Below are 15284 nucleotides of genomic sequence, written 5' to 3' on the forward strand. Positions count from 1 at the left end.
TTTAACTCATGAACACTATTTTCCATTGTCTGTCTAGTCTTGAAACATTTGAAGAAATGATTAGATCTATGTTCATTTAAACAAAACTTTTTAAAACATTTCCCCTTCTTATTTTTATAACAATAGCAAAACCATCAGGTTTACTGTCAAAACTGAAAGACGAACAGAAAATATCAGAAAGAACAATTTAATGCAGAAAAAAAGAAAGAATCCGTATCACTATCACTTGGTTTTCCCGTCAGATAGGCAGTGCCTAATTTCATATTACCGTCATAGGCATGAAGGGGGCAATTAGCCGGATATGCCTCCGTGGTCCACTCGAATGTAGTCCATATCAATATATAGTGCAATTTTCCCGCCTAGTAAAGGCCATTTTCATGCCAGATATAAGCTTTATTTGTGCTTGATTGTAAAAAGGAATGTCCGCAGATGATTTTAAGCTACGTTATATGCTTCAGAAGATGATTGGAAGCTGCCTTGTAAAATGAAAGTGAAAGTAGGTATTTCCTGATGTCTACCTACGCAATATTAACGTTTTCATCACGTGTCTCAGTCACGTGACCATGGTTTCACTGCATTATGGTCAACCCCATATTTTTTTGGTATATTTTGATTGCCTAAAGACAGACCTTCAAGACAAGGGTAGTCTCGCAGGAAGTGAAAGGCTAGAAATCTTGATAAAAATATGTTATAAGTTGTTAATTTTATATAGAAAATAGCAGCGGATGCATTTAATACCTTCATACCTCATACATATTGTGTAAGAATAGCAGTATTTGACCTGAAAAAAATAGTGTTCTCTAACCTAAAAACAACAACAACAACAACAGCAACTAAAAGAGGCAGTAAACAGTTTTGAGCTGTTAGTGTCGAATTGGCCGGGGTGAAATTTACAAATAAGAGGCAATTTACGGAATGAAGTGCATATTTGAACTTCTAAATAATAATAATTGCTAGAATTGAAGTTTCAGCGGCTAGAATTGAGTTTCACTTATTTAAAAAAAATCAGTTGAGTAGCCTTGATCTTGATAGTATGACGTAATGACTTGCAGGAGCGTATACATGCTTCCTCTGAGCTAGCTTAAGTGGGTTGTCATTTTAGCAGGCCTCAGAAAACTGGAACAGTGAAAAAACGGTACGGATGGCACATATATTTGAGCTTATTTTCAGATTTTACAGTGTTACTGGAGTATGGAACAGTGTAGCAATTGGGGCTATCGTTTTCAGGAATTTTCTGCAGCGATTTAAAAATCGGCAAATTTAGCTTTTTTCGTCTCAGTTTTCCGCGACCGGGAGAGCACAAAATTCAGGTCTTGTAAACAGAAAACTAGATATTAGAGATGTATTGTAGATGGTTTGTAACGATAGACATACAGTGGTGTTAATGTTGCAATATCTTTATTTCAGGTGTGTGGTTACAGACTTTTGTGTGAGGTTTTGAAAGTTAGGTAGGCGACTCTAAGCCGAGAAGCTCAGAAAACTGTTTACTGCCTCCAAATGGCTGATCACACTTTGGATACGGATAGCGAAGACGAAATTCCAGCTGGTTGGGAAGAGAGGGTTACTTTAGATGGAGAAGTTTATTATGCAAAGTAATACACTAGCAGCAAATATGTTTCCTTACTTATATAAACTGTAGAAGATATCGTTAGTGCTAAAAATTAATTTGTAATATGTTTTCGCGACAAAATATTTTGAGTATATGTAAACACGGACGTTACAGTTTCGGACAGTATGAAATTAGTCACTGCCTATCTAACAGGAAAATCCAATCACATGTATTGTGCAGTAATTTTGGTTCTTTCTGCATAAACTGTTCTTTCCGCCATTGTCAGTGAGAGTGACATGCTCTCCTGCAATCCAAGCTCCTCACAGCGGTTACTTTCCCTTGCGTTCATCTACATCTACATCTACATCTTTCACCCAACCGTCGATTTCCGACTATCACTGGGCGGCGCTGTCAGAGAAACAGTTGTTAAAGAACTGATATGTTACAATGTTAAAAGAATAAAAGCTAAAAAAGACAGTATGCTACAGTTAAAATGGGACAGAGGAAACATATTACAAATTAATTTTTAGCACTAACATCTTCATTATAATCGTGGCATTCACAAGATACCATGTGACGATGAGAATGTAGTATCAAGTGGAAGAGCTTCAAATCGTCAAGCATGCTGTTATTAGACATCTCTTTTTAGCTCACCTGAGCATTGCTCATTGCTCAGGTGTGTTATTGTGATTGCTCGATGTCCCTCATCCGTTGTCTGTCGTCTTTTCACACTTAGCTTGTGTATGCAATAGAGGCTGCATTTTTTACTTGATCTTTATGAAATTTTATCAGAATAATTGCCTTGATGAAATCTAGGTCATGTTCAAAAACTGGTTATCTGGGGTCAGAAACTGGGTCACTAGGTCAAATCAAAGAAAAACCTTGTGTATGCAATATGAGCTGCATTTTACACTGGATCGTCATGAAATTTGATTGGAATATTTGTCTTGATGAAATCTAGGTTAGGTTTGAATATGGGACATCTGGGGTCAAAAACTAGGTCACTAGGTCAAATCAAAGAAAAACCTTGTGTATGCAATAGGGCTGCATTTTTCTCTGGATCTTCATGAAATTTGATCAGAATGTTGAATCTAGGTCAGGTTCGAAGATGGGTCATCTGGGGTCAAAAACTAGGTCACCTTGTCAAATCAAAGAAAAACCTTGTGTATGCAATAGAGGCTGCATTTTACACCAGATATTCATTAAATTTGATCAGATTGTTGGTCTTGCTTTTAAGATCAATAGGTTAAAGGTTAAGGATGCAGCAGTTGGAATGATTCCTCTCTGTTTCTTTACAAAATACAGAAAAAATTAGAGAACAGTTTCTTCAGTCACACTTTCATCAAGATTATTCCAGATGTTCCTCAGGTGAGCAACCTAGGACCATTAGGTCCTCTTGTTTTATGTGTGAAATATTGGCTGTGATGTAAATAAATTCAAATTGAAGCCCATCAAAATTGTTAGATTTATATAAACTATATGTTAGTTTATGATATTAGAAATGATACATTGTATTTATGAGGATGTATAGTGGATATGAATGTCATAGTGAACTGCAGTATGTCATAGGTTAATGCATTTAAAAGAACATAGACATAAAACAAATCAGTAGAAAACATAAGCTTTAAGGACTCTGATTTCCAGATCGTACAACAACAAAAAAAGGAAGAAAATTTTTAGATATCAGAATATTATTGCTATGGATATGCATAAAAATAAGTTGTTTTCACGAATTTTTCCATTCAAATTTGAAAAGAATTTTTAATGGGGTACCAAAGGTAAACTGCCTTAACTGTAATGGTTTATATTTAATGACCATTAAATATGTGTTCTTCCATGGTGTATTGGTCAAGAGTGCAGCCGCTGTGTCCCTGGTTTTATTCCCGACAAGAGCACGTTTTTTTTCTTGATTTGGCAATTTTAAGATAGTTTAGAAACAAAAACTCATATTAATCTAATGTTCATTTTACATGATACATGTATGACCAAACTTCAATTTTAAAGAACAAAATCTGGAGGTCAGTGCCTTTTATAATGATATGCCTACTTCTCATTTACTTAGACCTGAATTAATCCAACTAACAATTATTCAAGTATGTACTTTGATAATTTTAGCTGCACCATGAGAAAACCAACATAGTGCATTTGCGACCAGCATCCGCGCAGTCTGGTCAGGGTCCATGCTGTTCGCTAACGGTTTCTCTAATTGCAATAGGCTTTGAAAGTGAACAGCATGGATCCTGACTGGCCGCAAATGCACTATGTTGGTTTTCTAATGGTGCGGCTCATTTTACAGTCACAGCACAGAAAAGACCCAGTGGGAACATCCGACTACAGGGAAAAGGAAGTCAGTGAAAGGAGGTAATGAAAACATGATTAATTAATTGAATCTTATGTGCAAATAAAATCAGAAAAGGCACAGGATTTCTTAATAGTAAATGATAATACAACAACATAGCATCCATAGTGTAGTCACTGAATTTTACTTAGCTCAGGCTTTTTTAGTGACTCCCAAAATTTTGGGGGGTTTGGAGGGGGTGGACACTTAGATTTAATGTTGTATGCACATTTGTTTGTTCATCCGGATGTGTGTCCATTAATTTATATCATGCGTATCTGAAAGAAAACATTTACCCTGAGCCACATGGTAAGATTGTGATTCAGCATATGTCGCAAGTATCTCAAAAATTGGTTAACATTATAGGTATGTGGAGATTTGCACCTGGTGTTTTATTTTGGATTCTCTGAGCTGGACAAGAGTTTTGCCTTTGACTTAGTAAAAAATAAGCTTAAAAGGCCTAAAAATTTGTGTTGCATCTCGGAAAGTTGTTGCCTAGTGTCATGAAACCTTAAGGTAATATTATTCAGCATCTGAAGTTGTACACATGGGGTTTTGATTTCACTCATAAAGACCAAAGTAAAGGCCCTGTACTTTTTCAAAAGTATTCACAAGTTGTCTAAAAGTTTGTGTTGTACGTTTCTCAAAAGTTGTTTAACCTATTAGTATGAAGTTTAATAAGACTGTTGTTCAGCTTGTGAAGTTGTGCACCTGGGTTTTCATTTTGAATTTACCCCTTCATCCCAAAAACGGGAGTTGTGAAGTATTCCCTCCCTCCCCATAACCTACCACCTACCCCACCCAAGATAATGTGGAAGTTTACATAGTCCTGCATTGTCAACAGGGAACATATGACCATACAGTGACAATAAGTGGGGTCACCAGTGTCCAGTGATACTCTGAATCTGGTTTAGGTCTATATCAGTGGACATTTACAGGTGTCTTCCCCTTGTTTTTCCTTCTGAGAGAAAAAACCCTGATTAATTATTTATTTGCTTATCTCATTGTATACTCAAGGCATTTCTTAACACTACTATGTAAGAGTACATGGAAAGACTGAATTTATAATTAGCTTATATATTCTGTTTCTCAGATTCACGTAAATGACTCTTTAAGTCTTACTCTATGAGTAAAACAGTCATTTTTTGCTTGATTTGTTTTTTCAGACAGAAATTTAATATGTTTATTTGTAGATTTACCATATGGTTGGGAAAGGAAAATTCGAGAAGATGGAGTTGTGTTCTATGTTGAGTAAGTCTGCACTAACAGTTAATGAAAGCTTGAGCTCTGTGTGCATTTCCATTTAGGCAAAAAAAAAATTGTGTTGATCCTGTTACATGGCCAAAAAATAAAGGGTAGGTAGGTAGAGATTTTTTTTTTTTTTAGTATTGAAACAATGGTGTATCAGTACATACCAGTGCTTTTTATGTACCCTTTGGTTTTAATCACTCCTTGCAGCACCTTCTTTTCATGAAATTTACTTGCTATTATATTGCTTTCTTCTCCTGATCTGTATCTTTCTTTCGTTCTTTTAATTTTATGTTCACAGTAACATAGCTTGCAAAGTGAATGTTAGGCATCTGAAACATATTAACCATCAGAGGACCTGGGAATTCAGGTTAGAACAGTACTCGGGAACACGAGTCAAAGTAGCAGATATATATATATAGTTTATTTATGAATTCTGAATATTACTAAGTCCAAAACGGTCACTCTGATAAAATTTTCAGGCACAGGCCTTCATCTGATGTAATCTGTACATTTTGTAATTAACAGTTCAAACTATATATATATATTTAAAAAATACACAGGATCACAAGTTCCGATCATGATGTTACATCCGATAGTAAACTATAAATCCAATTTAAAGTTGCAAATTGAAAAAGGTAAGTTTTGCATATATTTTATCATCTTGGTAAAGTCTTATAGCCTAATATTTTCTTGAAGAGTGACTATATTTCTGTGTTTAAATATTTGATATCTTTCAGTTGGAGGATATCCTTTAACTTTTTAAGTTATCCTATTTTGCACATTGTCAAGTGGGTAGGGTTTGGTGCCTTTGCATGCTTTTATTTTCAAAAAATACTTCAAAATAAGATCCGCTTTTGCAACAGTAGTCATATTTTCTTAAATGCAGACGTTTTTATTTAGATTGCACTAGAAAATCTCGCAAAAAATGACAGAAATATCAGAAAATCACGATCGCGAAAACGGGTGACAAATATGGAAAATGAAAAAGAAAAGCATTAAATTCTTGATAAAATACTTGTTTTCAATTTCATTTCTATTCAATACTTATATTTGGATCAATTGGCGAAAGTTTCTGGCGACAACCAAGCAAAGATTGTAGAAAAGATCGGGCCGAGACATTTTGTTTCAATGACACCAAGGATCATCCTACATAGTCGCTGTAAAGTCGGCTACTTATCCTAATTATCACCTCCGGGCGAAATCTGAATCGCTGGGTTTTTCAGACTGTTGTAATCTGTGTAAAAACTTGATGCACACACAATAGATGTAAATTATCGATAATCTACAGTAGGCTTTACCGCTAATTAACAAGTGGAACAAACACGATAATAGGCTGCTGTTCGCATTGTTTATGAATAAACCTTTACACATTGATCAATGAACACCTTTGATAATGAGGGGCATTATTGTACTAAATACAAACCGCGAGATGACTACAGTTGGCGTGGCGTGATTGACATATGTCAGTAGCTAATTAATATACGACGCTCCGCCTACCGCCATACTTCGGCTTGTGGCGGCGAACAATATTGAAATTCACCGGGATTTTGATTGACAAGAGGCAGAACTTTCGAACTTGAGAATCTTCAAAGAAAATTTCCGCGGGTCAAGCCGTCGCACGGGACATTTTCTGTGCGGGTCAAATACGAGTTTTTCTTGATTTTTCGCTGGTCAAAACCCAGAACCTCAGGTCAACCAAACCAATTATTTTATTTTTTTTTTATAATAAAAAAGTTAGGGTCGGCTGGAAAAAGTAGGGTCGGTTGGGAAACCGAAACCACACATATTATTTTATTTAGCCTTACTTGTATTTGGTAATGCAGAAACATTATTGATTGATAACTGAGTAAGGAGTTAATGAAAGAGAACATTGAGATAAAAAAATAAATGAAAAAAACAGCCTTATTTTTGAATCTGTGATGTTTCGACTGAAAGTTGTATGTTTGTGTAACTTCATTCCAAAATAAATTCAATAATCTCCTTCTTGTTTATGAATGAGAAATATTTGAGTTAAGACACTAATTTTATAAGTAACATAAGTTTCATTTGACCTTGTTATAGAAAACAGATACACTTTTGAAAGAATGATCCTGTCACGCAGGTGTCACACGATATCATACAAATGGGTGTTCACATGACTACAGACATAGATGATAAACTAACTAGGCCAAATTTAATATTACTATTATTATACCCGATTTATATAGTGCCATTTTCATGATAAACACGTTTAAAGGTGCTTTCCATATATAGCAAACGCAGCCACACAGGGTGCGAAATTCATCCTGTACTAGCACAGAAATCCTTTTACAGCTAATTATTTAATCTCTAACTAGAGAAAGAAATGGCCAAGTCAGTAAATCGACTGAAACTTGCCAAGAAATATATTGAAAATGAATGGCATGTGAACAGAAAGATATTCTGACAGTTCTGTTAATGAGTGACATAGCATTAATAATGATCTGACGGAAGATATGTTGTGGTCAGAACTTAATATGTCAAGGTGAACATTACAAAACTGCATGTACTTCCTTCTACATTGTATTTTTGGACAAGTTTTTAATTTATTTGCAGTGTTAATTCTTAATTACAGTGACTCTTGTTCAAGTAACTGTGATAACCAATTCATCACGTTTTTATGCCCCCGGGCATATAGCATTTGAACTGTCCGTCTGTTTGTCCATCTATATGAACCAGATCGCCTTCCACCAACATTAATGACCTGATTTTGTTCATACTGACACTCAACAATCCTTTTGGCAAGACCTACAAACTGACCTATATATAGACGACCTTGAATCTCATAAGACCTTAACCTTAAAACCTTAAAAAAACAACATTTTATGGTCCTACATCCCGCTTAAATGACCCAATTTAGTTAATACTTACACTCATTAAACCTTACACTCATTAAACCTTGTGGCAAGACCTACAAGCTGACCTAATATAGATGACCTTGACCTTCTTGTGGCCATCACCTTCAAACTTAAAACCTCAAAAAAACACCATTTTCCTTGTCCAGATTTTTCTGTTTGGCCTACAGCCCACATTGATGACCTGATCTAGTCCACCCTCACTGTAATAAGCAACATTTTTGGTCCTACAGCCCAAATAAATGACCCAATATAGTTCATACTCGCACTGATTAAACCTACAAACTGACCTATATGTAGATGACCTTGACCTTCATATGATCTTCACCTTTAAGGGTGGGGGGGGCATGATTTTGAGTTTTGAAAATGCAGCTCCTCGTTATAGCACAAAATTTATTTTAAAACACAAAAGAAGAATTGGCAGTATTATCCATCACTATATACTGACAGTAGTTTCCAGTTTTCTACTAAGCTGTAATTTTGTGTCAAAGCTCATAAAATGTTTTGAATTTAAAATGCTTATTATAAGATTTGTCCAAAAACAAAATCATTTCAGCCATGTTAATCAGAAGACAACGTACACAGATCCAAGGCTGGCATTTGCTGAGGATGTTTCAAAAAAGGATGTTAAACAAAAGTTTGACGGCAACAGCACAGCATTACATATACTGAATGGTCAGGACCTCAGTGGAAAATATGCCATTGTAACTGGTGGAAATAGTGGAATAGGTAAATATTATAGGATTATGTTAAAAATGAAATATAGCACATATTATCATCAGTGGTTATTATGTATACAGTGTCTTCATCAAACTTGGCCTGTAGCATCATTGTAAGGCAGGCATTCACTAACTTTTTATCAAATCGGTGGGGGGTGAAAATAAAAAAAAAACAACCTTGAAACAGCTTCTTCTCATGAATGGCTTGATGGAGCTCCATCTACTTTGCTATGTAGAATCATTTCAATGTCCTTCCTCAAATTTGTTCAAATGACGACACTTGACCATTTTTATGTTTTTGTACAGAATGATGTAACAATGATTCAGTGTGTTATATGTATATTCAAGGTCAAATAGTCAAGGTCAGGTGAGCAAATAAGAGCCACTATGGCCCTCTTGTTTTTAGTGTCAAAGCTTTTGAATAGTGGAAATTTGCTGTCTTCTATCAGCTCTTGTTGTTGATTTTGTAGTCATAGTTACATGCACTGTCTAATATAACAGAAATATTTCGCAGTTTTATTAGAGAAATGATGCTAAAAATTATCATATATTATTTCATTTATTGTTATCCTAAAGTCATGGCACAATGCATTGTTATTGGATGTTTGATAAGTCTTCTGATTTTTCTTGATTTTTGACATGGAGTTATTGTCTTCCTTGAGCGTGTTGTTGCGTCTGCCAGGGGTTCATGGTTAAGTTTTAATTTTGTACAAAGACTTTCCCCTAACTATCTTAAGCTAAGTTTGAAAACTTGAATCATTTTTATCTAGTCTGCATGATTTTTAGCTAAGATCAAATTCTCTCATGCTACTTTTGAATGATAGTAGGTATTTTACTTAGAATATACCAGGAAATTCTATTGTTAGTTTTATGTTAGGTAACTTTTCGCAAAAAATAAAAGCTATGTGTTGAAAAACTGGAATACTTGTTAGCTAATTCTACAAGTGATTCCCTGTACAAAAGAAACATAATCCAATTGTATTTTGATTTATGGCCTTTTAGTTACTTAGACAATATAGTAGTTTTCACTGTGTTTTAGTTTTATAGTTTAGTCTCAAGATTTTCCTCTAAATTATCAAGTATAGTTTGCTTTGAAACTTGGTAATATGTGTTTCCCTGGCGATATAGTAGTTCCTGACATAAGTATTAATCTCTTGATTTTTGCAAGATTTGTAGCTTTTGGACTAGAAACTTTTTTTTATGGTTAAGTTTTATTTGGTCAGTATTTATTTCCATACAATAGTAGTTAACATGCATATTGTCTTATCACTGCAATCTTGTAGTTAACACTTTCATAGATTGTACCCTGTTCACTGGCAGAAAATAGCTCACTCAATCTGTTTTTTGCAGAAGATTTCTGGCCCCATATTGTGTTTCATGGGAAAATATCAGTAATCAGGAAGTTTATGGTTGTAACGTCAACTTTATCCACGAAACACCAAAGCGTAGAATTCCTATTGTGAACGTTGGATATCTTTTCATTATACAGCAATTGTACATCAAGAAACAATAACTCCATCAGTGCTTTTCTTGCACATTGACATTACGCTTTTCGACTTACAGGAAACTTATGTCTTATGGTTAAGTTTTATATTTATCGTTATGAATCTAAACTGAATCAAATTATGCTTTAAAACTTAAATTTCCCTCAGTTAACTTCGACCTTTACAAAAAAAAATATCCATCGCAATTGTTTCAAAATATTGGCCTTTATGGACGAAGTCATTTTCTTGAGTTGGGAATATTAGTATACAGCAAACCCATTTTTCAAAACTATCTAACAAATGTCATTGCCTTAAAACTTGCAACAGTTTTTCCCATCAAATGGAACTGAACATTAAAAACAACTCTATCTGCTTTTTGCAAGAATGATGGCCTTTTTAGACTTGAAAGCAATCATGGGTAGGACAATATTTCTATTACACAAAAAAAATCAGATGAGCGTCAGCACCCGCAAGGCGGTGCTCTTGTTGTTGAATTTATTTCAGGCAGTTGTCTTCCTTGATGCGTAATGATTGTTGCTCTGCCAGCGTATCATGTTATGTTTTAATTTGATACAAACAGACATTAATACCCCCATGTTTTGCTCACGTCTTAGCATAAGTTATGAAATACCTGAACATTTTTATTCTGTCTACATTGATTTTTTTAAAGCTAATGATAAATTTCTCTCATAGCTCACTTTTTGAATGTAAGTAGGTAGGATGACAAGAGATTATATTCCAGGAAAATTACACATATTTATTAGTCTTTATACTAAGGCTTAAGCTTTTGCAAAAAAAAAAAAAATTGACATGTTGTTGAAAAAACTGAATAATCACATGATAAGTGTAGCTTTAATTTCCTACAAGGTGTATTTCTGTAAAAGCATGTTACAAAATGTATTTAGTTTCACTGGCAGATATTGTAGTTTCCACGAGCAGATATTGTAGTTTTCACTGGCAGATGTTTTAGTTTTCACTGGCAGATATTGTAGTTTTCACTGGCAGATATTGTAGTTTTCACTGGCAGATATTATATTTATCACTGGCAGATATTGTAGTTTCCACTGGCAGATATTGTAGTTATCTCTGGTAGATATTGTAGTTTCCGCTGGCAGATATTGTAGTTTTCACTGGCAGATATTGTAGTTATCTCTGGTAGATATTGTAGTTTCCACTGACAGATATTGTAGTTATCACTGGCAGATATTGTAGTTTTCACTGGCAGATAATGTAGTTATCTCTGGTAGATATTGTAGTTTCCACTGACAGATATTGTAGTTAACACTGGCAGATATTGTAGTTATCACTGGCAGATCTTGTAGTTAACATTTGCAGATATTGTAGTTTTCACTGGCAGATAATATTTAGCTTTCACTGGCAGATATTGTATTTTTCACTGGCAGATATTGTAGTTTTCCTTGGCAGATATTGTAGTTTTCACTGGCAGATAATATTCAGTAATCACAGGCAGATATTAGGGCTGTAACGAGTATCCTAGTACTCGGATATCCACGAATTCAACCAAAGGTTCGAGTACAGATATTCCTCATTGTCGAGATCGTTGGATCGCGATCTTTTTCATTAATACATGCAATTTGTAAAATTCTATCAATAAAACCAAATTAAAGCCACATTAAACGTCATCAGTGCATTTTCTTGCACATCTAAGACGATTACGCGTTGTCAGATTCTAAACAGGATGTAAACAAATGTCTTAGGTAGAGTTAGCATCGGTCTTATATCCGAACTAAATTTGATATGAAATCTGTCAGAACAGTGAATAAACATTTATGATTTTAGTAATTAAATTCAGTAAAAAGTTAAATTCGAAACTTCTTTCCAAAAAATAAAGTTTCCTTATCAAAAAATGCGAAATTGTTACAAAATATTGTGATATTAATGACCGACGTCATATCGTTCATCTGCAAGAATGGCCGAATATTACAGTAGTACACCCGCGAAACCTGACTTTAGTTAAGGAACAAAACATTAATCATAAGTCAAAACTGTAAAATTGAGCACTATGAAAACTGCAAAGTTTAGGTTCCATAAAGAAAACTGTACTTATATAACAGTCTTGCATTTTTATATCATTATAAGTTATTGCTGGTGATCCGTGGTTCGATCTGTGAATCCTCAGCCCCGACTCGCGGATCGGATCAGATCGCCACTTGTCTGATGATCCACAGCCCTAGCAGATACTGTATTTTTCACTGGCAGTTATTGTAGTTTTCACTGGCAGATATTGTAGTTTTCACTGGCAGATAATATCTAGTTTTCACTGGTAGATATTGTAGTTATCAGTGACACATATTGTAGTTTTCACTGGCAGATATTGAGTTTTCAGTGACAGTTATTGTAGTTTTCACTGGCAGATCATATTGTAGTTATCACTGGCAGATATTGTAGTTTTCACTGACAGATATTGTTGTTTTCGCTGGCAGATAATATCTAGTTTTCACTGGCAGATATTGTAGTTTTCATTAGCAGATTTTGTAGTTATCGCTGGCAGATATTGTGATTCACAGTAGCAAATAATGTAGATTTCTTTGTAAGATATTGAGTTATCAGTGACAGATATTGTAGTTTTCACTGGGAGATATTGTAGTTTTCACTGGCAGATATTGTAGTTATCACTGGCAGATATTGTAGTTTCCACTAGCTGATATTGTAGTTATCAGTGACAGATATAGTAGTTTTCATTGACTGATACTTTAGTTGCTCAGGATTGTATGGTCTTCATCACTGCATTGGCAGGGGTTTTGTAGTCTTTACAACATTAGCAGGGGTTATATAGCCTTTATCACTACATGAGCCGGGGTTGTGATAGCCTTTATCACAACTAGGACATGGGTTGTGTAGCCTTCATTACAACATCAGCTTGGTTGTATAGCCATATCCACTGTATCAACACTGTCTAATTCTTTTTTAATTTTATGCTCCCCCCCACCCACCCCCCACTTCCCACCCTTTCGAGGAAGGAGGGGTATATTATTTTGCAGATGTCGGTCGGTGTGTAGACCAATCCGTTTCCGGATGATACCTCAAGAACGCTTGGGCCTTGGAATATGAAAATTTGAAAGTTGATAGGGGTGTTGGTCATAACCAGCAGATTACCCCTATTGATTTTGAGATCAGTAGGTCAAAGGTCAAAGTCACAATGACCCAGAACAGTTAAACGGTTTCCGAATTATAACACAGGAACACTTGGGCCTAGGATCATGAATGTTGATAGGGAGGTTGGTCATGACCAGCAGATGACCCCTATTGATTTTGAGGTCAGAAGGTCAAGGTCACAGTGACCAGGACAAGTTAAACAGTTTCCGGATGATAACTCAAGAAGACTTGGGCCTAGAATCATAAAAGTTGATAGGGATGTTAATCGTGACCAGCAGATGACCCCTGAGATCAGTAGGTCAAAGGTTAAGGTTACAGTGACCAGGACAGAAGGTCAAGGTCACAGTGACCAGGACCAGTTAAACAGTTTCCGGATGATAACTCAACAACGCTTGGGCCTAGAATCATCAAAGTTGATAGGGGTGTTAATCATGACCAGCAGATGACCGCTATTGATTTTGAGGTCAGTAGGTCAAAGGTTAAGGTCACATTAACCCGGAACAGTTAAATGGTTTCTTGATGATAACTTGAAAACACTTGGGCCTAGGATCACTATACTTGATAGGAAGTTGATTATGACCAGCAGATGACCCGTATTTATTTTGAGGTCAGTAGGTTTCCTGATGATAACTTGAAAACACTTGGGCCTAGGATCACTATACTTGATAGGAAGTTGATTATGACCAGCAGATGACCCGTATTTATTTTGAGGTCAGTAGGTCAAAGGTCAAGGTCACAATGACAAGGAACAGTTAAACGTTTATTTTCCGGATGATAACTCAATAACACTTAGGCCTAGGATCACGAAACTTAATAGGGAGGTTGCTCATGGCCAGCAGATGACGCCATTGACTTTGAGGTCAAAAGGTCAAAGGTCAAGGTCACATTGACCCAGAACAATAGAACTTTTCTGTACAGTGACCAAATAATTTCTGTACCTTGTGCAATTACTGAATGCATCAAGGGGGGTGGGGGGGAATTTCATGTTCTACTAGCTCTTGTTAACTTCTGATTAACAGTTCTGTTATAATTATTATAGGTTTTGAGACTGTACGTTCTTTGGCTTTCCATGGTGCTCATGTTGTTATGGCCTGCAGAAACTTGGTTGCAGCCAAAGAGTGTCGAGATAAGATAGTCGAGGAGAGATCGAAAGCTAAAGTTGAAGTTATGAAAATAGATCTAGCTTCGTTGAAAAGTGTTCAAGAATTTGCAGAACAGTATAAACAGAAACAGTGGTATGTATGTATAAGACACTTGCCATAAAGTTATTATCCCCCGCCGATGAAATCGGGAGGGGGGTATTGAAATGGCGTTGTCCGTCCGTCAGTCCGTCCGTCCGTCCGTCCGTCCGCAGCCATTTCTCAGTAACTACTTGGTAGAATTTCATGAAACTTGAAATAAACATGAACCAACATACTGCGATGATGCCCGTCAAGTTTTTTTTTTGATTGGTCAATTTCCCTCAGAGTTATTGCCCTTGATTTAATAAAAAATGTCCGTCTGCAGCTATTTCTCAGTAACTAACAGGTAGAATTTCATCAAATTTGAAGCAGACATGAACCAAGATACTGTGCTGATGCCCGTCAAGTTTTTTTTTTGATAGGTCAATTTCCGTCAGAGTTATTGCCCTTGATTTAATGAAAAATGTCCGTCTGCAGCCATTTCTCAGTAACTAGCAGGTAGAATTTCATCAAACTTGAAACAGACATGAACCAAGATACTGCGACGATGCCCTTCAAGGTTTTTTTCGATTGGTCAATTTTCCATATAGTTATTGCCCTTTATTTGTTTAAAAATCCACAGATCTGTACATAACAAACCAACCAATTGGAAGAATTTCATTAAACTTCTTTCATTCTTTTCCATGAACATTTATTATAAACATGTGATGTTGTGTACCTACACCTGGTCACCACCTTACCTTGGTCCCCCCCCCCCCCCCCCCCTTTTTTT

At 35.7% G+C, this 15284-nt stretch overlaps 1 protein-coding gene across 4 annotated transcripts in view; it reads left to right on the forward strand.

The window, feature by feature from the left end:
- Positions 1 to 826: 826 nt before the first annotated feature.
- LOC123549708 (WW domain-containing oxidoreductase-like) overlaps positions 827 to 15284 on the forward strand; it is a 34469-nt gene continuing 20011 nt past the window's right edge. Inside the window, exons 1-6 of one of the 4 annotated variants that reach the window (XM_053545033.1) lie at positions 827 to 1008; positions 1408 to 1592; positions 3846 to 3910; positions 5081 to 5138; positions 8568 to 8740; positions 14371 to 14566. In XM_053545033.1, the coding sequence (XP_053401008.1) occupies positions 1498 to 1592; positions 3846 to 3910; positions 5081 to 5138; positions 8568 to 8740; positions 14371 to 14566 (587 nt within the window). In that variant the 5' untranslated portion in view covers positions 827 to 1008; positions 1408 to 1497. Of the gene's footprint in view, positions 1009 to 1111; positions 1136 to 1305; positions 1593 to 3845; positions 3911 to 5080; positions 5139 to 8567; positions 8741 to 14370; positions 14567 to 15284 lie in introns of those variants that run through there. The other 3 variants (XM_053545035.1, XM_053545034.1, XM_053545032.1) reach the window with 3 other exon arrangements.

Source organism: Mercenaria mercenaria, chromosome 6, assembly GCF_021730395.1.
Source record: "Mercenaria mercenaria strain notata chromosome 6, MADL_Memer_1, whole genome shotgun sequence".
NCBI classification, from domain to species: domain Eukaryota; kingdom Metazoa; phylum Mollusca; class Bivalvia; order Venerida; family Veneridae; genus Mercenaria; species Mercenaria mercenaria.